Source organism: Halichoerus grypus, chromosome X (assembly GCF_964656455.1).
Source record: "Halichoerus grypus chromosome X, mHalGry1.hap1.1, whole genome shotgun sequence".
Classification (NCBI taxonomy): Eukaryota; Metazoa; Chordata; class Mammalia; order Carnivora; family Phocidae; genus Halichoerus; species Halichoerus grypus.
This window is the reverse complement of record NC_135727.1, coordinates 72,020,617-72,048,073: the sequence shown is the minus strand read 5'-3', so window position 1 is coordinate 72,048,073 and position 27,457 is coordinate 72,020,617. Positions and strand designations below refer to the sequence as shown.

General features: G+C 51.5%; 1 protein-coding gene across 1 annotated transcript; it reads left to right on the top strand.

The window, feature by feature from the left end:
- NALF2 (NALCN channel auxiliary factor 2) lies at window positions 1–26,437 on the top strand. The gene is made up of 3 exons (XM_036108838.2): window positions 1–1,794; window positions 24,785–24,956; window positions 25,343–26,437. Exons 1-3 carry the CDS (start codon window positions 934–936, stop codon window positions 25,726–25,728), a joined length of 1,419 nt encoding a protein of 472 aa, XP_035964731.1. The 5' UTR covers window positions 1–933; the 3' UTR covers window positions 25,729–26,437.
- Window positions 26,438–27,457: the final 1,020 nt, after the last annotated feature.

Sequence of the window (27,457 nt, the reverse complement as noted above, 5' to 3'; positions counted from 1 at the left end):
CGCCCCGCTCCCCCCCAAACACACTCGCACACGGGCTCTCAAGGTGTTCTCCGCACAGCGGAAGATGGCGACAGACTGAGGGGGCATGGCCAGCGGGAGCCACGGGGCCGTGCGGCTCGGCGGCCGCCACAGCGGTGCTAACGGGAGACGGAAGCGAGAGGCGCACTAAGTGAAGCCCCGTGTCGGCGTCCGGCGCCTGTGGCGCCGCCGGGAGCCAGGTGGCCCGCCCGAGCCGGAACTCCGGGAGCAGCAGGCGCGGGGCCGGAGCGGAGCCGGCCCGGGACCGGCCCGGGCGAACGGCCAGAGCGCGAGCGAAGCCCGAAGGGCCGGGCAGCGGGCCGGCCGGCGGGCCTAGGAGGGCGCGAGCGAGGCAGGGAGCGGCGCGGAGCAGGCAGCAGGCGGGCGGGCTGACGGGCGGGCGGGAGCGGCGCGGCGCGGGGCGAGCGAGCGGAGCGCGGTGGCCGGGCCCGCACGGCGGCGCTGAGGGGCGCAGAGCTGCGCCGAGCCGAGACGGCCAGAACAGAGTGCGAGCCGGGCGGCCGCCGGCGCGGAGTGGAGTGGCGCGGAGCCGAGGGCAGCTGAGGGGCCCGACACTATGAGGAGTGCGGCGCCGCCGCCGCAGCCGCCACCGCCCCAGTGCCCCGCACCGCCCCCCGCCGGGACGCCGGGCAGTGCCTAGCGGGCCGGGCGGCGGCGCCCGGGCTGCGAGCGAGGGAGCGCGGGAGGAGCGCGGGGACGGCACGAGAGCACCCCGCGACTCTGGCCTGAGCGGGGCCCCGGGCCGGCCGGCCTGCCTGCCTCACCATGCAGCCCCCGAGGTAGAGCCTGGACGGCGCGGAGGAGCGCGGAGCGGCGCGCAGCCCGCTCGCCCGCCCGTGACGGCCGTCCGGCCTCGCGCCTGCTTGATCCCTCCAGCCCGGACCCCCCTGAAATATGTTCAGGGGCGCTTGGATGTGGCCCGGGAAAGACGCCGCCGCGCTGACTATCTGCTGCTGCTGCTGCTGCTGGGCTCCCAGGCCGAGCGACAAACCTTGCGCTGACTCTGAGCGGGCGCAGCGATGGCGACTGTCCCTGGCGTCCCTGCTCTTCTTCACCGTGCTGCTCGCTGACCATCTGTGGCTGTGCGCGGGGGCCCGGCCCCGGGCCAGGGAGCTGAGCAGCGCCATGCGGCCGCCCTGGGGGACCGGCCGGGAGCGGCAGCCGATGCCTCCTCGCGCGGTGCTGCCCCTGCCGCCGCCGCCGCCCGGCGAGCCCAGCGCGCCCCCGGGCACCTGCGGCCCCCAATACAGCAACCTGACCAAAGCCGCCCCCGCTGCCGGTCCCAGGCCGGATTGCGGTGGCGTCCCAGAGCCCACGGGGCTGGACGCAGCTTGCACCAAATTGCAATCTTTGCAGAGACTTTTTGAACCGACTACCCCAGCCCCCCCACTGCGGCCCCCTGACTCCCCTTCCCGTGCCCCGGCCGAGTTCCCCTCCGCCAAAAAAAACTTGCTCAAAGGCCACTTTCGGAACTTCACTCTCTCCTTTTGCGACACCTACACGGTCTGGGACTTGCTGCTGGGCATGGACCGCCCCGACAGCCTGGACTGCAGCCTGGACACCCTGCTGGGGGACCTGCTGGCCGTGGTGGCCAGCCCGGGCTCCGGGGCCTGGGAGGTGTGTAGCAACTGTATCGAGGCGTACCAGCGGCTCGACCGACATGCTCAGGAAAAATATGACGAGTTCGACCTCGTGCTGCATAAATACTTACAGGCAGAAGAGTACTCAATCCGGTCCTGCACGAAAGGCTGTAAGGTAGGGACTGGCGTCCGCGGGCACAACACCTCCCTCGGCGGCGGCGGGAGCGGTGGCGGTGGGACCCGGAGAGAAAAGAGGTCTGCCTCCCTCTATCCACCTCACCTCCTCCCATCACCCCCACCGTTCACGGTAGGGCACTAGGAGTGCTACCTTGGGACCCTCCCCCAGAGAGGGGTGCCGCAGGGATTCAGGTCAGTTAACCACCCGGCCAACTTCTATTAATCCGGGGTTTGGGCACCTTCGGACTGGGGCTTCCTGGTGCCCCGCCCCCGCATGAGGAGGGAGGGGTCACGGACAAAGGGGTGGAAAGAGGGATATGGCAACCCCCAAGTCTCCATCCTCAGCCAGCGGTGCCCCCTTCCTTTCCGGAGCCGGCATTGAAAGTCCTGGGACTGACTGGTGCCGGCGGAAGGCCAGAGGGGGAAGGAAAAATATTTGGCAACCTAACCCTCACCCTTTGGCCCCTGCCAGTGGGTGAGAGGAGAGGCATTCCTGCTGATGGGGCACTCGGCTCTATTGACCTTATATGACCTGAGGTGGAGCCCAGGGGTGCCTGTCTTCTTCCAAGGAGGGAAACTGCCAGCCCCTCTTCTCTGATAAAAGGAGTTGGGGGACAGGGCAAAGCGGCTCGTGGGAGGGCCACTGGGGGTTGCTGCATTACAAAACTCCCAGTGCCTTCCCAGCACACTGGGGTAGCGGTGGAGGGAAAGCTGGCTGTCTGGCTGCCGGGGACAGGCATCCAGAGGAGAGGGGAGGCCACTGCAGAACGGGCCTGCCTAGGGCAGAGCCGGGTATGGAGAAACTTCTTGACCCTCGGCAGGGTCATTCTGGACAATAGGTGCATGGCGGCTGTAAACATTTGGGATGTGGTGCCACTGCTCTGTTTGCTCAGCTTGGCCAGGTGGCCTGCTGTTGGGAGAAAAGAGACTAGCAAGGTCAAAGGGTCAAGTGAGGAGGAGACCAGGTGGGGTGGTGGCCTCCCTCACCCTGGAACCAGGGGGGCTGAGAGGTGGAGAGGGAGACAGTGACTCCTATCCTAGCTTGTCTCCCTCTGAGGCCTTGGGGAGGGGCAGCAAGTGCCCCTTTCCAACGAACGTGCCCCCTGTGGACTTCTTCAGGGTGCCACGCTCTCGGTGGGCTCCTTAAGGATTTGGGCAGGGGATTGGGGAGGAAAGGGGTAGCTCCTTGCTCCTGACTTCACTTTCTCATTCTCCTTTTTCCTGTTCTCGTAACCTAGCAGTCTCCCTCCCGCCTCCCTCAGCCTCAGCTGACTCACTGCCTCACTCACACTACCAAATGAGATATTCCACTTCTTAAAGGTGTACAGACAGATAGACAAACACACACTGCCATACAGCACCACCACCACCCCAGGCAAAGTCATGCAGAGATAGAGAGAGGTCGTCACACCCACAAACAGTGCCAGTGAGGCAGACACCCTGTCACACACACGCCTATCTCCCTACGATGCCAGAGACACACAGGCAGGCGGAAGAACTGTCACATGAAGAAGGACACATTTTGTCATAGAGAGAGACCCACACACACTCTCGATGTCAGTCACAGATACACACTCAGGGAGAGCAGAGGGGATGTGGTCCACAGCAGAGAGAATAAAGGATGTCTCTTTCTGTGGCCCTCCTTCCAGTCCCGCGGCCCCAGTCATTTTCCTTCCCTTCAGCCACCAGGATGACTGAGAGACCACACCACAACTTGCCCATGGGTTTCTTTTCCCACGTTGTAGTTGGCTCCAAGCTCTGTCTGGTCCCACACTAAATAATAACCCCCCGTATTAATTATTTTCACCAAGTACTTTGATGGAGGAGAAAGACAACTGATGTCTTGAATGCAGGAGGCCTCATCACCTCTACCACTTGTTAGCAGTGTGACCTTGGGCGCGTCACTTCACTTCCCTAAGCTTCCATTTCCTCATTTCTAACACGGGACCCATAATCCTTGCTCTGCCCACATCCTGAGGCTTCTGTGAGACTTCAGTGGGAAGAGATAGCTGATAGCGTTTTGCAGTAATAATATGACACCGGACATTGACGTTATGCTTAGGGTCTTAACCTCTCTCACAGATCTTTCGAGATCACAACTGCCCAGGGAGGATGGCAATACCAGCACCGTTATCCCCATTTTACAGATGAGGAAACTGAGGTGCAGGGAGGGGGATCAAGCCGTTTGCCCTGAGGCCGCTTAGCCGACAAGCAGGAGTGCCAGGCCTCCAGCCTGCATGTTCTGCCGAGGAGCGGAGGCATGCTTTTGCCATAGCCTCCCATCAAGTCCCCCCCTGGCCAGGGCCCTCCCTGCTCTCCTTTGTCTCCTTGCCACTGTCGCTGTCCCTCTCTTGCTCTCCCTCTCAAGTCAACTCCGCCTGCTCTCTTGCTGCCCGTGCTGGGAGGAGGCCAGTGCCTGCCTCCTCCTGGGGGGTCTCCCTCTCCTCTCCAGCGCTCACTCCCTCAGCTGAGGCCTAGGCCCACAGGACTCTGGATCCCAGCCGTATTATGGGCACCGAGGGACAAGGCAGCCCTGCTCTGCTCCTACCTGCAGCCCCTCCCCCTTCACCCCACCACTCCACCTCTATCCCAGTCCTTTTTGCCCATTCCCATGCCTGCCCCCAGGCTCCAAGCCCTCTCCTGTCTAGCCTCTCCCCCAGAAGGGATCACTTGCAGATGACGCCTCATCCTCAAAGCTTCTCCCGGGTGGAGAGCCCATAGCCCAGGCCAGGATGAGGAGGCTTCCTCTGACTTCTGGAAACCAAGCTTGGAGGCTCTGCTCCAGGCCCAGGTGACCCCCATCCCTGGGGCCCTGTCCTGAGTGTCTCAGTCAGATCGGTCCTGGGCAGCTCCAGAAACCCTGTTCTCTCCCTTGGCAGTGCCGCCCCTGTTTTGGGCCATGCAGGGCCCCACGAATCCTACCTGTCCTCACTGCTGCTTGTGACACCTCCCAATTTAGTACCAGCTGCAACATTTCCTTAATGTGTGACTGACTTCCTCTCACACGGCAGGGGATGTTAACTTAGGCAGGCCCATGCCCATCCCCACCCTGGCCTCTCCCACCCCCAGGCCAGAGCTCCACCCGGGCCCGGGCCCCGACAGCCCCGAAACCCTCACCTCCCCTTCCCCTTGGCCCTCCTTCCCAGCCCTGCCCGACACCCACCTCCCCCTCCCCCCCAACACACACACAGCCCTCCATCCTCCCAGCCCTGCTGTGCCCCTGCCTGGTTCCCATCCCCTCTTCCCCCACCTCTGCCCCTCTTTGACTCAAAATTTAGGACAGTGTGACTACGGGGAGTGGTGGAAATGAAAACAAAACCCTGGCTTCTTCTCTCATAGTTCTGATCCAAGAAGGGCTAGAAGCCCAAGAGAAGGACAGTTCACTCTCTTACCGGCCATAGGGCCACAGAAGTAAAGGTTGGTGCCAAGGAAGGATGTGACAGTTCTACTCTGCTCTGGACAGGCCCGAACCCACCTGGCAGACTGTGCGTTCCATTCTGGCTCTCACACTGAGCAGGTGGGGAGGAGGCTGGAACCCAGGTTCTCCTGGACAGAGCTGAAGGAGCTGTTTCGCCTGGAGAAGAGGAGACTCAGGAGGATGTGGTCTCTGACTTCAAACCCCAGAAGAGTTGTCATGGTGCAGAAGAAGCATGTCCTGCTGAGCCCCATATGGACTTCGTAGTTCGAAAGTCCTGGGGTCAGACCCAGCTCTTTTATCTATTCCGCACCCCCCCCATGTGACCTTGAGCTAGAGACTTCAACTCCCTGAGCCTCACTTTTCTCATCTGTAAACTGGAGCTAATTCATCATAACAGCCCTGTGAGGTCATTAATAATGACAAGTCTGCACAGTACCTAGGCCTGGCACATCGGAGTGGCTCAGTTAGCAGCTTTTTTCCTTCCAAAGAGGGAACAGACTACCCTAGGAGGAAGTGAGCTCCCGATCCCGGCCAACGGCTGGCCTGACTCAGGCAGCCCCTTGGAGGAAATGCTGTGGAGACAACTCTAACTCCAGGTTATGGGAGGAGTTGGACAGGTGACCTCTGAGGTCTGTTTCAGCGCAGGGTTTAGGCCCGAGAGCCGAGCCTGCTCCCTGAACGGTGGCATTGGATGGGAAGGGCTGGCGGGGGGGCCTGACACCTCCACACAGAGGAGGGGGGACTGCCGGAGCCAGCGCCTCACCTTCCGCCCGTACCCGCTGGGGCCTTGCTCTGCCTCCACTCCGGCTAGCAGCTGTTTCTGCCTCACTGCCTTCCTTTCTCCTCCCACCTGCCACAGCTTTCCTGCCAAGCTGGACTCCTGGGCTAACACTGATGCTGAGAGCAGGGAGCTCAGGTCACTGGGCAGAGGGCACATGCTCTAAGTTGGCAGTGGTGCCTGTTGTCACCCAAGCTCGCAGGCCGGGAGTAGAGGCCCACAGTCGGCCTCCCCGACCCAGGGTTCTCATGGTCAAAGAGGGTGCCCTGGTCCATGCTGGGGCTGGGGCGGGGGTGGGGTTGGGAGGAAGGGGGAGGCAGTCAAGACGTGGCCTCCTGGGAACCATGGCAAAGTCTCCCCTGGGGAGGAGCCTCTAAATCCACAGAAGCTCATTGCCCAAGAATGTGAGCATTGGGCTTCTGGGAAGAGACGGGGACAGAGAAGAGGCAATGTGTATAGGTCAGCCAAGGATACGGTGGATTAAACGTGGGAGGGGGAAAGTGACCTCATGCTGCCCACACCTCTCCAGACCACCTCACCCCCATCCTGACCCACCCCCACCCCCCATAGTCTTCCCAAATTTTAGCCCACACCCAGCACCCCCATCCACATTCCAGTGGCCCCACAACCTTTGTGATCTCTTAGAAGATTGCCCTAGACCCTTCCCAAACCACACCCCACACCTCACTTGCTAATGCTCACCCCTACACTCCTCCAACCCCCCACTTCTCCCAACAGTTACCTCCAGCCCCTCACCCCATCTCCCATCCCACCCCGCTCCCCTCATCACCCACCTCTACCACACACCCCTCCCAACTTTTACCCCATGCCTTTCCCTTCTTCTGGCCTCCCGCCCAATAACCTCTGTGCCCCCTCACCCCTTGCATCTCTCACACCCCATTCACACTTCACCTCCCTTATCCCCGTGCCTTCTGCCTCCCCTTCCGTCTTCTGGTCCCCTCTTCTGTCCCTTCCCTCCCTCCCTCTCTCCCTTTCGGCTTTTGTGTCCTCCCTGCCTTCTCCCCTCCCTGCTCAGGGTGGACATGTGTATGTGTGCATGCACACACACTTAGACACAGACACACACTCGCATAGACACACAGTCTTCTTCATGGCTACTTCCCATCCTTCCCACATGCTGGTGCCTGACTACTATAGTCACCATAGCAACGGGAACCTCCAGGAAGGATACACTGGTATCTCCTGAAGGTGGGGGTGGGGGGAGCTAGGTGGAGGAAGGGAGCCCAGCAGCCTCCCACCTAGTCTTATGGTCTGGCTGGAAGAGTCTGCTGAACACAGTGGAGGCAGTGTGGGGGCGGGGGGAGGGGTGAGGAAAGGGAAGACAGTGGGCGGGGCTGAGAATAAAGGAGGGTCAGAGATCTCTGAACACCTCCCAAGCCCAAGAGGGCGCTTCTAAGTCCTATGGGTGCGTGTCGCCTCCTCCCCAGGCACTGGTACCTCATGGAAAGGGCACCCCCGCCCCTTCGTGTGTAGGTGGGGATGTAGGAGGACATCTCAGGCTCAAGGGTGGGAGTTTGCCCTAGAAAATCTTCTCCCTTGGGGCAGTTCTTTTGTGTTCCCACCCTCTGAGGCTGTTTACCTGCTATGTGGCCATGCAGACCGGCCATCAAACCTACCCCCCACCACCGCCTTAGCTCATGTCTCAGCCGCGGGCAGATTGCAGCTGCAGGTGTTTGCTGGAAAGCCAGGGGCAGCTTCCGAGGGGTCTAGACAAATACGGGCTTCCAGGAGCACCTTTGTCTGATGCTGACCTGGGAGGTCTCCGGGAAATGGGTATGTTGTGCTCCTGTGGTTACAGGCACTTAGACCAGAGTGTGTGCGGGTGGCCAGGGATGCTGGATCAGACTTTTCTCCCTAGGCATAAGAGGCCCCTGGTAAGAGGAGGTTCAGAAAAGCCTGAATTTTTGACACCTTGAGCCAGGTAGGTGCTTAGAGGGGAGTGCAAGGGCACAGGCGGGGTGCAGCTGGCCCTGGGGAGGGAAGGAGTTACTACAGAGTGACAGGGGCTGCCAGGACCAAAGCTCCTGCTCAAATGGATCCTGGAGAAGGGAGCTGGAACCTGGGCCACAGGTCTCTGGGCTAGAAGGCTAGGCAGACTGGCACCCAAGAAGAAAGGGGTGAAAAAGGGAAAGGGGGAAAGAAAACTGCAAGCTTTTGAGTGCCTGCGAGACTACAGGGACTTTCTATGTGTCGATAGACTCATTTAAATCCAATCATCCCAGCAGGCAGGAACTATCATTATCCCCACTTTGCAAATGAGACAGCTGAGGCTCAGTGAGGGCCAGTGACCCACCCATGCCACGTAGCCAAAAGGTGGGGGGACTGGGATACAAAATCAGGTCTGTCTGCTCTCTCCCCAGAGCACACATGCACAAAGGAAATGTTAATGATCTCCTCCAGCTGTCGGAAGCAATGCCCAGCTGGCGACCGAGAGACTGGGCTGCAAGGCCACCCTGACCTCAGAGGAGGTCCAGCAAGGCCTCCTGGCAGCTTGGGGCCCCCTGGAGTGGCTCAGGTGCAAAGTGGGGTGACCCACCAACAGCCTCTTTGTTCAGCACCCCAGTCTCTTGTCCTTGAGACCCAGTGACAGTCACCAGTATCCTCTTGGGACAGTGACAGAGGATGGGTACCAGGAAGGGACATGTTTGCTGCCTCCTTTGTCTGCAGGCTCTACACAAGAGGTGGGAGGAGCCGGGCTCCCCCTGCCTGGAGGGAAAGAACTGTTCTATTTGAGGCCTCATCCGCTGGAAAGACCAACCAGTGCAGGAGGGGAGGAGGTCCTCCTAGGCAGGCCTAGTGCAGGCCTGAGCCCCACCCAGCACCTGCTGGGAGAGCTGGTAGTGGAAACAGTGAGATCTTGTCACCCCAGAGCCTGCTGACGCCTGGGCTGAGCTTTGGACACCCACTTCCCACGCCACTGTTTTGGTGAGCTCTGGCCTGGGATGGCTAGGCTTCTCTTGGGAGTAGAAGGAAGTGCCAACTCACCAAGTTCTGCCTGCCTGCCGAGGGACAGGGCATGGTGGTAGGCGTTACCATTATTTCCTATAAGTTTATTGGATTATTTGGATAGCCTGGCGACCTGGCAGATCTGTGAAAGGCGAACATATCTGCTTAGTGTTCAACTCAACTAGAACTTCCAACCGAGCCAATCCTCCAGAACTGTAGACACAGAATCTTTTTAAAAACACCCTTTTTTCCAATTACAAAAAAAAAAAAAATGGTCTTTGAGAAATTCTGGAAAATAGAAGTATAACAGGTAAAAGATCCCAGAGACACTCTTAATGTGTCTTTTTGTGGCATATATAAATATACATCTACATATGTCACAAAAAGGCATATCTTTTTTTTAAATTTTATTTATTTCAGAAGGAGAAAAAGAGAGAGAGTGAGAGTGGGGAAAAGGCAGAGGGAGAGGGAGAGAGAGAATCCCAAGCAGACTCCCTGCTGAGTGTGGAGCCAGACACGGGGCTCCATCCCAGGACCCTGAGACCACGACCTGAGCTGAAATCAAGAGTCGGACACTTAACCGACTGAGCAATCCAGGCGCCCCTATATATATCTTTCTAGTTTTTTCATTATAGTAAAATAAACATAACATGAAATTTGCCATTTTAACAACTTTTCAGTGTATGGTTCAATGGCATGAAATACCCTTGCAATGTTGTATAATCATCACCACCATCCATTTCTAAGAGGTTTTTATTCTCCTAAGCAGAAACTCTGTACCCATTAAACGATAACTCTGCATTCCTCCCTCCCCCGGCCCCTGGTAACTTCTATCCTACATTCTCTCTCTATGAATTTGACTCGTCTAGGAACCTCATCTCCGTGGAATCATGCACTACTTGTCCTTTTGTGTCTGGCTTATTTCATTTAAAGTCATGTTCTCAAGGTTCATCCATGTTGTAGCCTGTATCAACACTTCATTCTTTTTTATGGTCGAATAGTTATTTTATTGTCTGGATATACCATATTTTGTTTATCCATTCATCTCTATGGACACTTGGGTTATTTCCACCTTGGGGCAATTACAAATAAAGCTGCTCTGGACATTCATGGACAAGTTTTTGTGTGGACATATGATTTCATTTCCTTTCACCTTTTGTCTATTGTGAGTGATGTCGTTACGGACTTTGGGATACAAGTATCGGTTTGAATCCTTGCTTTCAATTGTTTGAGGTACATACCTAGATGCGGACTTGCTGGATCACTTGGTAATTCTACGTTTAACTTTTTGAGGAACCACCACGCTGTTTTCCACGGCGGCTGTACCATTCTACATTCTTATCAGCCATGTGCAAGTGTTCTTAGTTTCTCCACATCCTTCCCAACACTTACTATTTTCCATGTTGATAAGAGCCACCCTAAAAGATATGACTATCTATCTTTACATACTTGAAATCATACAGTTTTTTTTTTACCCTGCTCTTTTTCAGTTATTGTTAAAGTTATACCGAGTCTCTTTCCATGTAATTAAATATTCAAAAACATCAGTCTTGAGGAGTGTACAATATTCTATCACATGAATATTGTGCAATTTATTTAAGTAGTCCCCTATGTGAGATATTTACTTTACTTCCAACTTCTACTATTATAGTTAATGCTGTGATGAATATCTTTGTTCATAAATCTGTCAGATCTATGATTCCTTTTTTTAATAAATGTTATCTCAATCATATTTTTCTTATTTCTCTACTTTGCCGAGTTCCTCAAACCACAAAATAATGCACGCTCATTGCACCAAAATCTAACAATACAGAGGTTTACAAAGAAAACATTAATAATCCTCCCAATGCCACTGCCCTGAGGTCGCTGATGTTAACAATTTGGTGTGCATCCTTCCGCCCCTCTCTCTGAGCTTACATAAACATTTGCACACACAATGACTTTTTCTTTCCTTTGTTTTGCATACAAATGGGAGCATAAACATTAATTCCGCAGGATGAACATTTGGGACTCGTCTAACAGATTCAAAGAGTATTAACCTCTTCAAGGCTCTTGACATACAAATTTCTTTCTTACCAAATTTCTTTCCACAAGGATTATTCTAGTGTATACCTTCACCAAAAGCGTGGGACTAATTTACCACCCTTTCCCAGCATTGAGTACCACATTTTTAAAACTTTTCTAATTTGGGGTTGAAAAATGGTATAGCATTGACTTTTAATTTGCATTCCTTAGGTCAAAAATTTGTTTTTCTTGTTTATAGGCCCTTTGTATTGCCCGTTTTGTGAATTGTCTGTTTGTGTCTTGTGGTTTTTATTGATTTTTATGTACTCTTTCATAGGTATTAATGACTTTAACCTTTTTCTGATCACATTTGTGGCAGTTATTTTTCTCATTTGTTATTTCAATCTTAGAGCTGAAAGGAAGGAATGAGAAAGAAAAGAACTATCCCAGACCCTCCTTAATTCTTACGTCTGCCTTGTGAAGTGCAAAAAATATTTATCCCCATTTTACATAGGAGAAGAGAGGTTCAGAGAGGTTAAGTAACTAGCTCAGGGTCATTCAGCTAGTAAGAGTTGGAGCTGGGATTTGAATCCAGGTCAAATCCAGGGATTTGATTGCCAGAAGGCAGTGGTACTACCCAATCTATGCCAGTGCAATTGAACTATAGGTAAAGCTTTGTGCTAGTTGCTTTACAGACATAATTTATAGAGAGGTGAGGATAGGTGCCTTTATTATCTCCATTTTGCAGGTGAGGAAAATGGAGATCAGGGAATTTAAGTCACTTGCCTGAGGTCTCATAACTGGTAAGAGCAGACCTGGGATTTGACCACAGGGTGGAGTTTAAAGATGTTTGACCCTGTCACACATGCTGCCTCCCTAGGGACCACCTTCTTGGATCCACATTGAGGCCCAGAGAGGGAGAATCCTCTGCTCATAGCCACCTAGCAAATTAGTGGCTGAGTCCCCGCCTCCTTACGGGTGACTTGTCCGAGTTCACAAAGCTAGCCTCTGGCAGGGCCAGAATCGGAACCCTGCTCTAGCTGACTCTCCATCTGACTCGAGCAAAGGCTTGGCAACGCAGACATTTCTCGGGCATGCTGGGTAGGAGCCGTTAGGTAGAGTGCCCTGAGGCCTTTCTGAAGGAATGGACTCTTGCACTGGAGTCTTCCAGGGCAAGGCATTTCCAGAAGCCCCTAAATGATAGGACCCGGAACAGGAGAGCTAGTGTCCAAAGGCAAGAAAGCCTTTCCACAGGGAGACAACTGCCCTCCCTTCGCCAGTTGCCAAAGATTAAAGCAGAAATAGCGAGTCTTTAGCTCTGGGTAGGAAGCTGGTGGGTTTGGAGGAAACAAAGCTGTAGTTGCCTCTTTTTGACATCTCCATCTCCCAGGGTGTGTGTCTGTGTGTGTGTAGAGGAAAGTGGGAAGGGAGTGCTTTGACGGGAGAGTGGAAATGGTCATGTGTAGTCCCTAATACCCAAAGGTTCTTCTCCCCACATCCCCTTACAAAGAAAACCTTACTCATATAAGAAATGGGCTGAATACACTGATGGTAGAAAACCACTCTCCCATCTAGTCCTAGAAATCTCTCCCCAACTTACCTGAATTGAAAGTCCATCAAAAAGATTTGTTTGAGTAATGAGCTAAATCCTTCAGTGGTAACAGTGAAATGGAGAGACCAGCCAAGGGGCAATACGCATATAAGAGCTTGGGCACTGAAGTCCAGGTAAATCTGGTTTTGAAATCTGTCTTCTCCATAAAATAGTTGTTGAGACCTTGAACATGTTCTTTCACTCTCTTGGAACCTCACTGTCTTCACATTTGAAATTAAGAAATAGGGTCATTCATTGTGATGCTTAAATGACATACAACATGCTAACCTCTTAAGACTATAGTACCTATGGGGGGAGAAAAAGACTACAGTACCTGTGGGATGGAAATTGCTCACGAAATGGTAGCCGTCATTATTATTACTGGCTCTGTGGCCTTGGGCAAGTTATGTAAACTCTCTGGTCCTTCCTGTTGTCATCCACAAATATGGCTCCACCTCAGGGGGTGGTTACGAGGATTCAATGAGTTAATAAATGTCAGTTGCTTAGAACAGAGGCTGGCATATAGCAAGTACTTAGTAAATGGCAGCCAGTATTCTCACCTTAATTAGATGTGCTTCATCGAAGTGACTGTTGAATACCCAATTGAGATTGACAACACTGGGATGGACTGCTTAGGAGAAGGGAAAGGTAATTTGGGAGCAGGCGGTGAAGTGTCTGGCGTGGGAGTGGGAGGTTGGGAGCCAGAAGGCAACTGGAGAGATTCTAGTGAGTGAGGGCACAAAGACATGCTTAGGTGGGGGAAGAAAGAGGCAGAGATGGAAGGACTCCAAAGCCTTGATTCACCTCATCCCTAGAGACCAAGCACGGCTGACAGATCCTTTTATCAGGTCTCTGTTCTCCCCAGCCTCTCATCTGTCTATCAAGGTACTGCATTTGGGGAAGGAGGTAAGGCAGGGTCAGGGAGCTGGTTTCACAATGATCCCTGTGGAAGGCTAGAGATTGCTTTCTGGGCCTGGGCCCAGGGCTAGCAGTGTGTGGCAGACAGCTGTGTCTGGGAGGGGGCAGTGGAATTTTATGCTGCACATGTCTGAGTGCAGCTCAAAGGAAGCTATGTCTGTCACTGTCATGCTGGCATCATTCCTGTGGTGGCCTGCACAGCCATTGGGCACAGAAGCCCCCAAAGCTCCTGTCCTCTCATGTTAGGTCCTCTCTTTGGCTATAGGACCACTCATTAGTTCTGTTGGCCTGTTAAGCTGACCTGGCCCAAGCCCATGGCCCAGGCAGTGGTGATGGAGTAGATGATCCAGGACTGGGCAGTGCAGGGCCTGGGGCTTTGGGGCTGAGTCTGGTGAGTTTGGTCAGATTAAGTCTTAGACATTCTGTTTTATTGTTTTTGAGGGTCATGGATGCAGGTAAATTTATCTTTTTGTTTCATTTTCATTTTATCAAAGTATTACATGTCCATAATTTTAAGAAACCTGTATAAGCTACATATGTACACTCGCTCTTCAGAATCAAACACTTGAAATTCTCTTATGTTTTTCTTCTGATATTTATCTCCACATTTCTAATGGTATGCCAATACTGCTATTTCTTGACTTGTCTGTTTTAAATATCAGTGTGTGTGTATGTGTGTGAATTATATATATAATACATATATATAATTTAATGGCTTTCAAATGATAAATATAGATCTCAATGCTTATAATTAAAACAGAAGCCTTCTGCTCAACCCCTGAGCCTCACTCTTCAGAGTTAAATATTTCCAAATCTCTTTGCTGTTTCTTCTGATATTTACCCCCGCATTTCAAAATGGCATGCCAATACTACAGTTTCTTGAGTTTTTTGTTTTAAATATCTATTGACTTTATTTTATTAGAGGAGGATTTAGCTCTCTTACTACCAGCAGCACCATATGTGCACACACACTTCCCCTCCCTTCATACATCCAATATTGGCATATCACAATTTCTGATTTTAACAGTATTCCATTTTTACATTCTTAGGACTATAAATATTGTTCACAGCTGAGTCATGTAGAATACTGGATTACATTTCCTTCCTTGGTCAACTTGTTTTCCTGGAGTTAATATTTGCCCCTTTTTTGCTTAGTTCTCTATGACTTTCTGCTAATACATCTCAATTTCCCCATCGAAGCTATAAAATTCATGCAAATACATTGACATTACATAACCCATTACTTCTATCTTTTTCTTGCAGTTCTCCACCTTACTCCAATCTGGGCTAGTTGTTGGAAGCTTCATTTTCAAGTGCTCAGATTTCAAGTACTTAGCGAGCACGTTTTGTGTATACCTAGCTCCATGTGAAACACTAGACACTAAGGCCGGTGCACAGATAAGTAAGATACAATCCCTGTCCTCAGGGAGCCTACAGTCTCAAGGATTTAATTTATACAGATGTCTTACCAGAAGGCTTGGGATCCTTGCAGGGACTTTGATCTAGGCTGTGCCTTTGATCCCACACTCCAGGCAGGCCTTATCTCTTTCCATCTCTCTCCGTTGAATTACCAGAAGAATACCACACAGTCCCCAAGAGAGCAAATGTGGTCTTAGGCTGCATTAACAGAAACAGAGCTTCCAGGTCAGGAGGGCTGATACTTCTACTTGACTGTGTTGATCAACTTTGTTTGGGAATTGGGTTCTGTTGCAAGGGACACAGAAAAATAGGAACTCATCTGAATATGAACAACCGGGATAGAAGAGAGAACTGGAAACCACATCCTATGAAATAATTGGAAAAAAAAAAACAAAAACAAAAACTGGGAATGTTTGGCTCCATAGAAGAGTAGCCTACACATTGCTACCTCCATTTTTCTTCTTTAACATTGGCTTTTAAATTGGCTACAGTCTGGTTTCTGCCCCCACTGCTCCACTGAAACCGTTCTCACCATGATGAGACTGCCAGCATGTTTCTAAGTCCTCATTTGCTGACCACTCCTCTTCTTGGAAACTCTCTCCTCCCCCAGTTTATAGATTGCTACTCTTGTCTGTTCTGCTCTGATCTTTTAGGCCACTCCCTGATCTTCATCAGATTCCCTTCCTCCACCTTTCCCTTAAATGTTAGTGTTTTCCAGGGATCCACTGTTGGTCCTTTTCTCTTTGTGTTCGCTCTCCCTAGGCAATATCATCCACTTCCTTGGCTTCTGCTCTTGCTTTATCAGTCAGGTGAGCTAGGTTATGCTGCGGCAACACACAACTCCTAATCATCTGAAGCTTAACACAACAAATAGTTAATTTTTGCTCACAAAACATGTCCAAAACAGGTCAGCAGGGAGCATCTGTTCACGATAGTCACCAAGAGACCCAGGCTAGTGGAGGGTCCGTTTCAACACTTCTTCCACAGGCAGCAGCAGAGGGAAGAGAATGTGCCACATCATATACCAACTCTTAAAGCTTCTCCCGAAAAGTGATCCACATCACTTCAATTCACATTTCATTGGCCAAAGTAAGTCATAGGGTCATGCCTAACTTCAAAGGGTAGGGGAAGGTATAGTCCTACCATGTTTCTAATGATTAACCCTTATCCCTTGGTGGGATTTATCTCTGGCCCAGACCTTCCTTCTGAGCTCAGACCATTATGTCCAACTGCCTCCTTGACATTTCTACCTAGCTGACCCACATATACTTTAAAGTCAATATGGTCAAAAACTGAATTCATCTTTTTTGCCCCCAATTCTACTCTTCCTCCTGATTTCCCTTCCTTAATGAATGAAACTACTATTCATCCTGCCACCCAAGCCAGAAACCTGGTAGTCATCCTGGACCCCTCCCTCTCTCTCATTCCCTACCTCCATAAGTTATCCTATTGATTCTACCTCCTTGACGCCTCTTCTCACATCCGCCTCTTCTCTCCATTTCTTAATTGTGCAGCTACTGCCTTAGTTGAGGTCCCCATCATCTCTCACTCAGATTATTGCAATAGTTTCCTAACTAGTCACCCTACCTGCAGTCTTGATGCCTATACTCCATCGTCCACACTTTAAGACATAGCCTGAAAAGTTAGCCACAAAAGTGATAAGTGGTCTTTTAAAAAGCAATTATTTAAAACCCATTAAAGGTTTTCAGTTGCCTATAAGATGAAGCCCACCTCCTCCTCAACATCCCGAGCATATCATAACATGGGTATGGCCTTCCTCTGCAGCCTCACCTCCCATTACACCCCCGTTTGCAACCTCTAACTAAGCTAAACTACCTACAGCGTCTGAACCCAGCACTATTTCACACCTCCAGGCCTTTATACCTGCTGATTCCTTTGCTTGAAGTACACTTACTCCTGCCCTATTCCACCTAGTGAACTTCTACTAATTTTTTTCCAAGTCCCAACTCAAGCCTCCTCCACATGGAGATGTTTTCCTATCCTCAGCCTTCAAAACACAGTTGATCACTCCTCCCTCTATGCTAGCACTATACCAAGGACATACCATTTAGCACAGTGACTTATAATGATTGATTCACATGGTTGTCCTTCTTCTTGAAGCTAGCGACCTTATCTTACTCATCTTTATCATATGTATCCCCTCATCACAGTGCCAGACACTCAGAAGGTGTTCAGAAAGTGATCACTTCATGAACAAATGAATGGGAAGACCTGACTCAGGGAAGTTTACAAATAACTGCAGGGCTATCCAGGGGGACAGGAAGCTGACTGTAGATCTAGTAGGAGCCATGACTAAAAAGCCACAGAGAGGCATTATCTCACCTCAAAAGAAGGAAGAACTTCTTTAACTGCTAGAGTTGTCTGAAGAGATGGGCTACTCTAGGAGAGAGTAAGTGCCCTGAGACAATAGCGCTTGGCAGTGATGTTGGAGTGGAAATTCCAACAGCAGAAAGGGAAGTGGAGTGATGACTTTCACAGTCCTTTCCATTCTGGAGCGGTCATGAACCTGCCTCCTCTGCTCATCTGATTGATACGGATCATCTATGCTCCTTAAGAGCCACCCCTGCATTAGGAATACCACTTTTCCACTGACCAGACTGCCCCTGGCCAAGCCAGGCCCCCCCAGCCATTGGTCTTTAAGCAGATGGCCTGGGAAGTTTCGAGGTGCGAGGTCCCTCTGGAACTGCACTGGCTTTAAGTTCTTACCCACCTCTCCAGCCATCTCCCCTGCCTTTCCTTCAGGCCAGGCCAGGCCACTTGGACCCATGACTGCTTATTCTCTGAAGCAGGAAAGCTGTTGCTTATTTTTATAGCCACTTAAGCAAAGCCATATCATCCACCTGGATTTGCCCTGTAATGCCCCTAATCCCAGTCTGACTCTGCCAATCCCAATGAACTACGGCTGTCTCCAGAGTTATGTCCATGATCTCCTTTCCCTGAACTGGAGACCGACTTTGACCTTACCCTGTTCTGATCCAATTCTTTGAAAGCCCAGAATCAGGAATAGGAGCATGTGGCTCTTTTCAGACCCTGCCCAAGGAGGTACCTCACAACCTCACAAAATTCTAGGTGTGCTGATGGATGTGGTGCAAAGAGGCATACGTGTTTTAATCCTGGCTTTGTAGCTGAATTCTTGCATGCCTCTGACTTGGCTAAACCAATCCCTTTTTCTGGGCCTCGGTTTCCTCCTAGGTAAAATATGGAGGTGGGGTGGTTACTTGTGTGCTGTGGACAGTGGGTTTCATCCCCAGGTCCAGCCCAGATTGTTGTTCTGCCTCCACAGGCTCTGCAGCTGCAGCTCCTGGCCAAGGGTCCCAGGAGAACACTAAGAAAACAAGCAGCCATACAGAGAAGGTCTGTAGGGAGGATTTGGATGGGGAAACAGGCCCTAGGGACATTAGCAAGTTGGAATCCGAGAAGGAAACTGCCGACTTTCTGGTTGGCAAGAACAGAAGCTCTCCTCTCTGGATGGTTTTCCAGCTCTTAAACCAAGGAGTCCAGGATGGCCTCCTCTTTCTAAACCCTCTGGCCCTGATTCTTGGCTTTGGGCGCTGTGTGTGTACATACTCACTTGTGTGGATTCACACAGCATCCTGGGGGCCAGGAGAAGTCAGACACTTCTTTCCAAAGGAGTGTAGGGATGAGGATGCCCTGGCCAGGGCTGCAAACCAGGAAGCAGGAAGGTAAGGCTTTCTAAGTTCTCCTGGTCCTCCCTAAACTGGCAGCTGCAGAGCCCAGGAGGGTTTGGGATCCCCCTTATCTTTCCTGCTCCCATTTCAAGAGTAGCTTAGCGGCCCAGTTGGGAGGAGGGGTGGGATAGCCTTCCCAGCTTCCTTTTTGGGTTAATTGGTGTTCCCTCTACTTACTCCCTGCTTCCTTCCCCTCCTAGTTCCCATAGCAACTTGGCTGCAGCAGCCAGAACTTGATTGAACCCAGCGGTAGCCTGACTGAGGTGGGAAAGGGGGTTCTGTAGGAAAAGGAGGCACTGCCAGGTCAAGTCTTCCAACCCCACCCATCCTCTGCCACTACCTGGAGGGTCCAGGATGGTTAAGCTTAGAGGACAGCACATGATGAAGGCTTTTCTGCCAAGGCTGGAGTTTGAAGAGCCTGAAAGCCCAGAGCCAGCCTGGTTCTCAGCTAACCTCCCCTGTGCATGCCTTTGTGTGCCCTGCCCCTGAGTGTGGAATTCAGAGTCATTGGTAGGATTGTCCAGTAAGAAGAACCATGGAGTTGGAGCCAAGAAACCCGGTTTCAGGTTTCTCCCTCTGCCATTATTTTATGTGACTATAGACAAGTCATTCCCCCTTTTCTGGGCCTCATCTATAAAATGCAAGTAGAGGTGCTAAGCTGATAGTTCTCTGCCTATTATAATTACCTAGGGCGTTTTGAAAAACTACGTATGTGTGGGTCCCACCCACAAGGAATCTGACTTTGTTGGTCTGGAGTGCATTTTTTAAAGACTCTCTCAGCAATTCTAATATGCAGCCAGAGTTGAGAGACTAGAGCAAGAGATCTCCAAGGGTCTCCCAATGGACTGTTGTCTGGTTCTGAGACATTTCTTCCTTTTCCTTACATGCCCCACCTCCAGCAAGCCCCACAGCTTCCCTAACCCTGGCTCTCCTGGCTCTTCCCCATCGTTATGGATGAGTATTCAGGCCGCCCCCTGTGACTGCCCAAACAACCCGGTGCCCTCTGGCTCAGTCCTCACACTGATTGGTCGGGGCAAGCTACTTAGGCCGGATAAGGGAGAAGGGCTGCAGAGACTGACAGGCTTGCTGCCCAGATGGTAGCCCTGAGAGACAGACTTTTCACTTGAGAAGGACCCCAGGCCACCGCTGAAGCAGGTGAGCCAGCAGTGGCCTCAGCTGGCCCTCTGTGAGGCCAGGAAATTGGATTACCTCTCACCCCTTTTTCGCTTTTCCTCCATTCCCCTCATTAACTCGTTGCCTGTTCCTGCCTAACCACCCACAGGCCTGGTGTCCTCCTCAGGCAATCTGCTCACCCACTTGTTGTCATGGTGACCCAGGCTAGGGGGTATGGGGCTTGAGGGAGGGTCTTCTACTTAAGGGGAAAGGCCACATTCCTACTGTCAGGCCACCCCTCTCCCAACCCCTGCCTCCCTCTCTCCCTCCCTCTCTCCCAGAGCATACAGATGAGTGCCCAGCCACCATAGGCTGTTATTAGGCCAATCACAGTTGCCTGGGAGGAGGGCTGCAACTCCAATTGGGCCTTCTCTCATAGGAGCAAGAATATTGAACTGGAAGAGCCCAGGGAGAATCCTACAGGGACCTCTGAACCCAGTCGGTGGAAGAGGGAGGGATTCCACACACTTTGGGGTGAGGATTGAGGAGGACCCTGGGTCCAGGCTGCTGAGATTGGAGCAATGGCTGTGGACAGAGCCTCACCTTGGCACTCTGGGTTCCAAAAGATGGAGGGGGTTCTCTGAGGCACTGGGCGCCTTAGCTCTAGGCATCTCCTTCTCTTTCTTGCCTTGCTTTTATTTCTTCTACCTTCCTTCTGTTCTCTTATCCATCATCTCATCCCTGCTTTTTTATATCCTCATCTTCCTCACCCACTTTAATTCCCCTGCTCACTCTTACCCTCATCTTTGTGACTTCCTCTTTCTTGCCCCTCGTCTTCACAAACCCTCTCTTACTCCCTCTGATGTCCCTACCCTTTTATCCCCCAGCTCTTCCTTACTCTTCATCTTCTCTCACCCTCACTGCATCCCTTTACCTCCCTTACCCTCCATCTCTTATTCCTCTGCTCTTTCTCTTCAGGTCTACCGCCATCACCACCATTTCTTACCCTCCAACTCCCTCCTCTTTCTCACTCTCTCTTTCTTACACACTCCTCCCTTGTACACTCTTACCCCACTGCCACTCTCTTCTACCCCTTAGCCCCCCTCTTGCCTGTCCACCTCTCTCTTACCCTGCCTCTTACCTTCACTTGATCTCTTACACCCTCCTTTCATTCTCTTCTCATTCCTTTGCACATACATTTTATCCCAGTAATTTCACTTTTCAGGGCTTGTATAAGTAAAATTTAACACAGGTGTGCAAGAGACATGTGTATGAAGATATTCACCAAAGCATTGTTTATAATAGTGAGAACTTGGAAATAACTTAAATGTCCATCCACAGATTGGTTCTCTTCTAATTCCATTCATACAAAACTCTCTGTTCTTTTAGCACGCCATGAATTTACTTACCTCCACACTTCCACGTAAGCTGTTGCCTCAGCCTGGAATGCCCTTTGGTCTCATCTCTACCCATCCCGTCTAAAATCCTACCTTGAGTTCTAGCTCAACTATTATCTTCTCGCTTAAATCTTCCCCAGCTTTTCTATTTGCTTCCCTTCAATGGCCAGTGGTTTACCTCTCCTACATTATAGATCATACGCCATAGATTCAAATTAGATGCATCTAACTATGAAACTGGCATTTCTCTGAGAGTAGGGACATGTCCTCATTTACTTGTCCTGTTCACTAAATCAGCAGACATTTTTTATGTTATATTGTGCCGAGTACACAATGGTCAATAAGACAAACCATGTCTGCTCTCATGCATCGCACATTTTAGTGAGGTTGACTGAGGATGCAAACAAAGTCATACTTGTGGTGAAGAAACACTTAAGAAAAAGAGGGAGTAATGAGAAGGCATCCTCTAAATGAGAAGGCATCCTCTAACTAGAGGGGTCAGGGAGACCATCTCTGAGGAGGTGACATTTGAACTGAGGCCTGAAAGACGAGAAGGACCTAGCCATGCTAAAAAGTGGGGGGAGAGCATTCCAAGGCAAGAGGACAGTATGAGCCAAGGTCCTGTGGTAGGAAGAAGTAGGGTATGTTCAAGGAAAAGAAAGAAAACCTATGTGTGTACATGTGGAGTATGACGAGCTTGAAGGGAGAGATAGGAAATGAGTTTGGAGAGACAGATGGGAGTCAAGTTATGCAAGGGCTTGAAGTCCGTGGTCAAAAGTTTGGATTTTATTCTAAATGCATTGAAGGGGTTGAAGCAAGGGAGTAATATGATCTGGTGGTGTTTTGAGATCACTCTTACTCCTGTGTGAACAGTGGATTGGAAAGATGAAGAGTAGAGGTGGGGAAGCCAAAGAGGAGACTCTTGTATAGGTGACAGATAATAGTGGCCTGCAGAAAGTTTGGAAGTAGAGGAAGAATTGTCATGCCTCTCTGATGGACTGCATGTGGGGATGCACAGAAAGAGAGGAGTGAAGGCTGACCCCTAGGTTTCTGGCTTAATACTTGGGTAGTTGGCCATGGCACTTCATTGAAATGGTCGAAACTTGGAAGTGAGGGCAGGTTTGGAGTAAAAAAAAAATGAAGAACTTCATTGTAAGATTTAGAGCATGTTAAATGTGAGATTCCAGTGAGATATCAAAGCACCAGGCAACACTTTGTTCTTCAGGGGGTTGATTTGCACTACAACCCACTACCACCCACCAGCACCACCCGTCACCACCCCCTGCTTTGGAAAAGCCTGCTGTGGGGATACATTGTGAAAGTTCTCGTCCACGGTGAAGTTATTCGTAAGAAGCTCTGTCCATGTTGTTCACAGTGTGATTGAAAGGCTTCCAGCAGCACAATGACCAGGGCTCTTGTTCAAAATGCAGATTCCTAAGCCCACCTCAGTCCTCTTGAAGCTGAACTGGAGGGAGCTAATCTGCCTATTTAACAAGCACCCCAGGGGATTCTGAGGCCCATTGAAATCTAAGAACCTTTGCTGTGAGAAGCAACAAGGTGTCCCTGAAGATATGAGGAGGATGTGGGCAGGGCTAACCTCATAGGCGAGAGTTGCCTGGGCATCCTGTTAAAATGCATGCGCTGACACGGCAGGTCTGGGGCAGGGCCTGGGATTCTGCGCTTCTCACAAGCTCCTAGGTGATGCTGATGCTGCTGGTCCAGGTCCACACTTTCAGTAGCAAAGAGCTAGATCAGTGGTTCTCAATGGGGGATGATTCTGACCTCCCCCCAACCCCGGGACATTTGACAATGGCCAGAGACATTTTTTGGTTATCACAAAAATGGGAGGGGGATATGACTGGCAACTACTGGGCAGAGTCAAGAAATGTCACTTAATATCCTATAGTGCACAGGACAGTTCCCACTACAAAGAAGTATCCAGTCCATGGGTATTTACCGAAAGAAAATAAAAACACTAATTCATTCAAAAAGATATATGCACCCCTATGTTTATAGCAGCATTATGTACAATAGCCAAGATATGGAAGCAACCCAAGTGTCTATTGCTAGATAAATGGATAAAGAAGATATGGTGTGTGTGTGTGTGTGTGTGTGTGTGTGTGTGTGTGTGTGTAATGGAATATAAAAGAATGAAAATAAAAGTCATAAAAAAATGGGATTGTGCCATTTGAGACAACATGGATGGACCTAGAGGGTATTGTGCAAACTGAAATAAGTCAGACTGAGAAAGACAAATACATATGAGTTCACTTATATGTGGAATCTAAAAAGCAAAACAAATGAATAAGAAACAAAAAGCAAAATCAGACCTAGAAATACAGGGAACAAAGTTGCCAGAGGGGAGGGGATGGAGGGATGGGTAAAATGAGTGAAGGGGACTGGGAAGTACAGGCTTCCAGTCATGGGACGGATAAGTCACAGGAGTAAAAGGCACAACACAGGAATTAAAGTCAATGGTATTATAATAGTGTTGTATGGGGACAGATGGTAGCTATGCTTGTGGGGATTATAGCATAGAGTTGTTGAATCACTATGTTGTACACCTGAAGCCAATGTAACATTGTATGTCAACTATACTTCAATTTAATTAATTAGTTGATTTAAAAAAATTTTAAGGTTTTATTTATTTGAGAGAGAGAGAGAACTCGAGCAGGAAGGAAGGGCAGAGGGAGAGGGAGAAGCAGGCTCTCCGCTGAGCAGGGAGCCAAACATGGGGCTTGATCCCAGGACCCCGGGATCATGACCTGAGCTGCAGGTGGGTGCTTAACCAACTGAGCCACCCAGGCGCCCCTTTAAAAATTAAAAAAAAAGAATTATCCAGTCCAAAATGTCAGCAGTGTTACTGGGGAGAAAGTCTGGGCTTGATGATAGCCAAAGAGTATAGAGCAGGGAACCTCAGCTAGGACCCAGTGCCTGGTAGGAGTGGGCGAGATGAGGAACAGGAAGTATACTGTAAAGTGAAACTGCAAAGGAACGTTTCCAAATGAAACGTGCTATCTACCCCACACCAGGGCTGAAGCCAACAGGACAGAGCTTGGGTTAAGTAGAGCTTGAAAACACATGTGGTGCCTGGTAAGGCAGATTCCTGTTTTCATTAAAACTAACCCCTCACATTTGTGTTGCACTTCAGAGTTTACAAAACATTTTCTCATGTGTCTTATTATCTGATCCACATAACACCCTAAGGAGGAAGGGCAAGGATTATTTTTTCCATCGCTTTCTTGAAGTTAGAAATCTTACACCATTGGCCGAAGAAGCATTTGTGGAATTGAACAGAACTGAAATCTACCTCATTATAAGTGACTCCAGGCAAGTCAGGATACCTCCTTGGGCCAACTAAACTAGTAGGGTTGGATGGGATGATCCGTAAGACCCCTTCCAGCTCTGACATAGGAGTAATTTTGTGATTTTACCAATGGGGGAAAAAAAATGTAAGTCTTGGAGGACTGCAGATTAGGGGCCTTGGGACTTTGGGCTATGAGATGGGAGATTTTCCAGTAGGATGTAGAGGTCTTGACCCACACACTTCTTCTCCCCCGCCCCCTGGATCCTGGCGTTGGGTGGGTGGGCAAGTACACCCCCTCCTTCATCCCTCTCTTTTGAGGTAGGAAGGGGCTGGTGCCTGGGCTGATGCTCTTTCCTCTCCCCACAGGCGGTCTACAAGGCCTGGCTGTGCTCCGAATACTTCAGCGTGACCCAGCGGGAATGCCAGCGCTGGGTGCCCTGCAAGCAGTACTGCCTGGAGGTGCAGACCCGGTGCCCCTTTATACTCCCTGACAATGAGGAAATGGTGTACGGAGGGCTTCCGGGCTTTATCTGTACAGGTAAAGGCAGAGCACTGCGGAGGAGGGAGGAGGCTGGGGGCCCAGGGCAGGCACCAGCCTGGGGGTGTGGGAGCAGGGAGGACAACAGGGAAGTCAGATTAGAAGCAGGTTAGTGCCTTGAAGAGTGGGCAGCGAGGTCCCCAGTTTGGCACAGGGCCGAGTGGAAGAGGGGCAAAGAGCACAGGGGCCATCTCTATCCGCCACATGCCCGAGAAACTGTCTGGAATCCCTGGGAGAGAAGTATCCAGAAAGGGAAGGCGCTAAGGGGCAGGGGGAAAGGAGACTGGGCCAAGGATACCAGAGCAGCCGCAGCTTTGAAAATCTCCTCTCTAGGAAAGCCATCTGTCCCCTTAGCACCCCACCGCACCTTCCTTATCCATTGGCAGGGTTGCTGGATACTTCGCCAAAGCGACCGGAAACCAAGTGCTGTGACGTGCAGTGGGTCTCCTGTGAGTCGGAGAAGAAGAAGTTCAAGGAGACTGAGGCCCCCAAAACCCACCACCAGCAATTCCACCACTCCTATTTCCACCACTACCACCAACAGTACCACCACTACCACCCCCGCCATGACCCCCCAGGCCACATCAGCCACAAGCCCTCCCTGCTGCCGGTCTCTGGGGGCTCCCGCCTCAGCCCCAGCAGGATCCGGCTCTATGTCCTTGTTCTCATGCTCCTCCATACCATGGTGTCCTTCTCCAGCAGCCAGGGTGGTGGAGGACTGGGGCTGGAGGCACTGCCTGCCCTAGATGAGGGCCTGACTCGGGAAGAGTGACAGCAGGGAGGGAGGACAGACCTCCACCACACACTGACATCAGCTCCAGCCCCCCAGGTGGAGGGGGAGGGGCTCCTCCCGTGGGAGGTATAGGACCAGGTGGGGGGCGGGGGGACATGGGGGGCCACACATCACCCCCAACCTACCCCCACCCCAAAAGCAGCTCCAACAGAACGGCCAGAGGGCCCCAGGGAGCTGCAAAACTCATCCGGGACAAAACGGCAGGAGCAGCAGGTGCCCCCCCTCAGGTCCCCATCTATGGGGCTTAGCAAAAAAAAGGGGGGGGAGTGGGGGCTGGAAGTACCCACTCCTGCTGAGAGCCCTGACCCTAGGGAAGGAGGCTGCTCACCCAGCCTTGGCCCTGCAGGGAATGTTGGGGGGCACAGAGGGGAGAAGCTCTTTCCCCCCTCCGCATTCCTTTTGTTGCCACGATCCTTAATTCCCTCCTGCCCATACCCCTACAGGCAATGGCAGACGGTGCAGTTGCCCTCCTCCCACTCAGCACACCTTGCCCCATGTGGGGCCACCACAGGCAAGTGCCAGGCTGGGAGATGAGGAGCGCACAGTCGTGGCTAGGTCGGGGCCCCAGTTAAGCTGTGCTCCACCACCCTAAGCAATGAGGGGGTAGTAATGGGGTACAGAATGAGTGGTGAGAGAGAGTGGAGATAGGGAAGAGGGAGAAGAGAGGAGAGGAGAGGAGAGGAGAGCAGAGGAGAGGAGGGGAGGGGAGGGGAGGGGAGGGGAGGGAAAGGGAGGGGAGTGGAGAGATGTGGGCAGAGAGCTTAGAGAGATGGCTGAATCCTCTATAGTCACCTGGCTTGGGGAGGATGGATGATCAGTGTCAAGGCAGGCTCGAGGACAGCTCCCCAAATCAGAAAGGGTTGCATAAAGAGTCCTGTGGGGAAAGAGCACCGGAACTTGGTTGCTGGGCCTCGAAACAGAAGGCTGATAGCACATGGTCAGACTGCCACTGTCTGAAGGGCCATTATCTTACAGAAGGTGCACATACTCCCAAGGGCCACTCTTGCCCTGGAGATCTTGGCCTTGAGGCCAAAGATGTTTCCATTTCCGATCTCCATGGGGAGGAGGGACTTAAGCCCAGTGGGTCAGGCCTGGCCTGGGTCCCCATACACCCTCATTCTGTCCTAGCCCAGGCCTCCATGAAGGAGAACCTGGTGGCATCACCCCAGGGCTCTCCAGAGATGAGCCTTCCCCGTCCCCATCCTGTCCCCATCCCCAGCCTACCAAAGAGTATTCGTCCTGTCCCATCCCTGACCCTGTGGGTTACTATCTCAATTGTGGAACAATCAGACTCTTCCTCACCCTGTAGCGGGTCCCCTGATCCAGCCACCCCTGCCCCTTCCTGGAGAAGGTCCAGAGACAGGCAAGAGGACCCACTGAATAAAGAGAATGTTCTGGTGTCTCTTGGCTGAGACACTGGAACTGCTTCGTCAGGCCCAAGGGCTAGACAAGAAAAGAGGCCTCGAGAGCCTCTTGGGGGCTGTTAGCCTTGTGCTGATCTCCTGGGAGTGGGAGGCCATGTTGCCTGGGACATCCACAAGCCAATAGGAGCAGACAAGAAAGGCAGCCAGAACTGTGTTCCTGGGGCAGGCCGAGGGGCTTTCGGTGCCAGAAGGGCCTGTGTCCTAGGCTGCGATGCCAGTGAGTAAGGGGATGGGGAGGGGACAGCCGGAAGTGGTTGGCAGGGGAGAGATGGGAGACCTCCCCA

What these genes read in the sequence shown, in the direction of transcription:
- NALF2 (XM_036108838.2), top strand. Translation starts at nt 934, where the DNA reads ATGTTCAGGGGCGCTTGGATGTGGCCCGGGAAAGACGCCGCCGCGCTG. An exon ending in CCTGCACGAAAGGCTGTAAG is followed by an intron (nt 1,795 to 24,784) that starts GTAGGGACTGGC and finishes CTCTCCCCACAG; the next exon opens with GCGGTCTACAAGGCCTGGCT. An exon ending in TCCGGGCTTTATCTGTACAG is followed by an intron (nt 24,957 to 25,342) that starts GTAAAGGCAGAG and finishes ATCCATTGGCAG; the next exon opens with GGTTGCTGGATACTTCGCCA.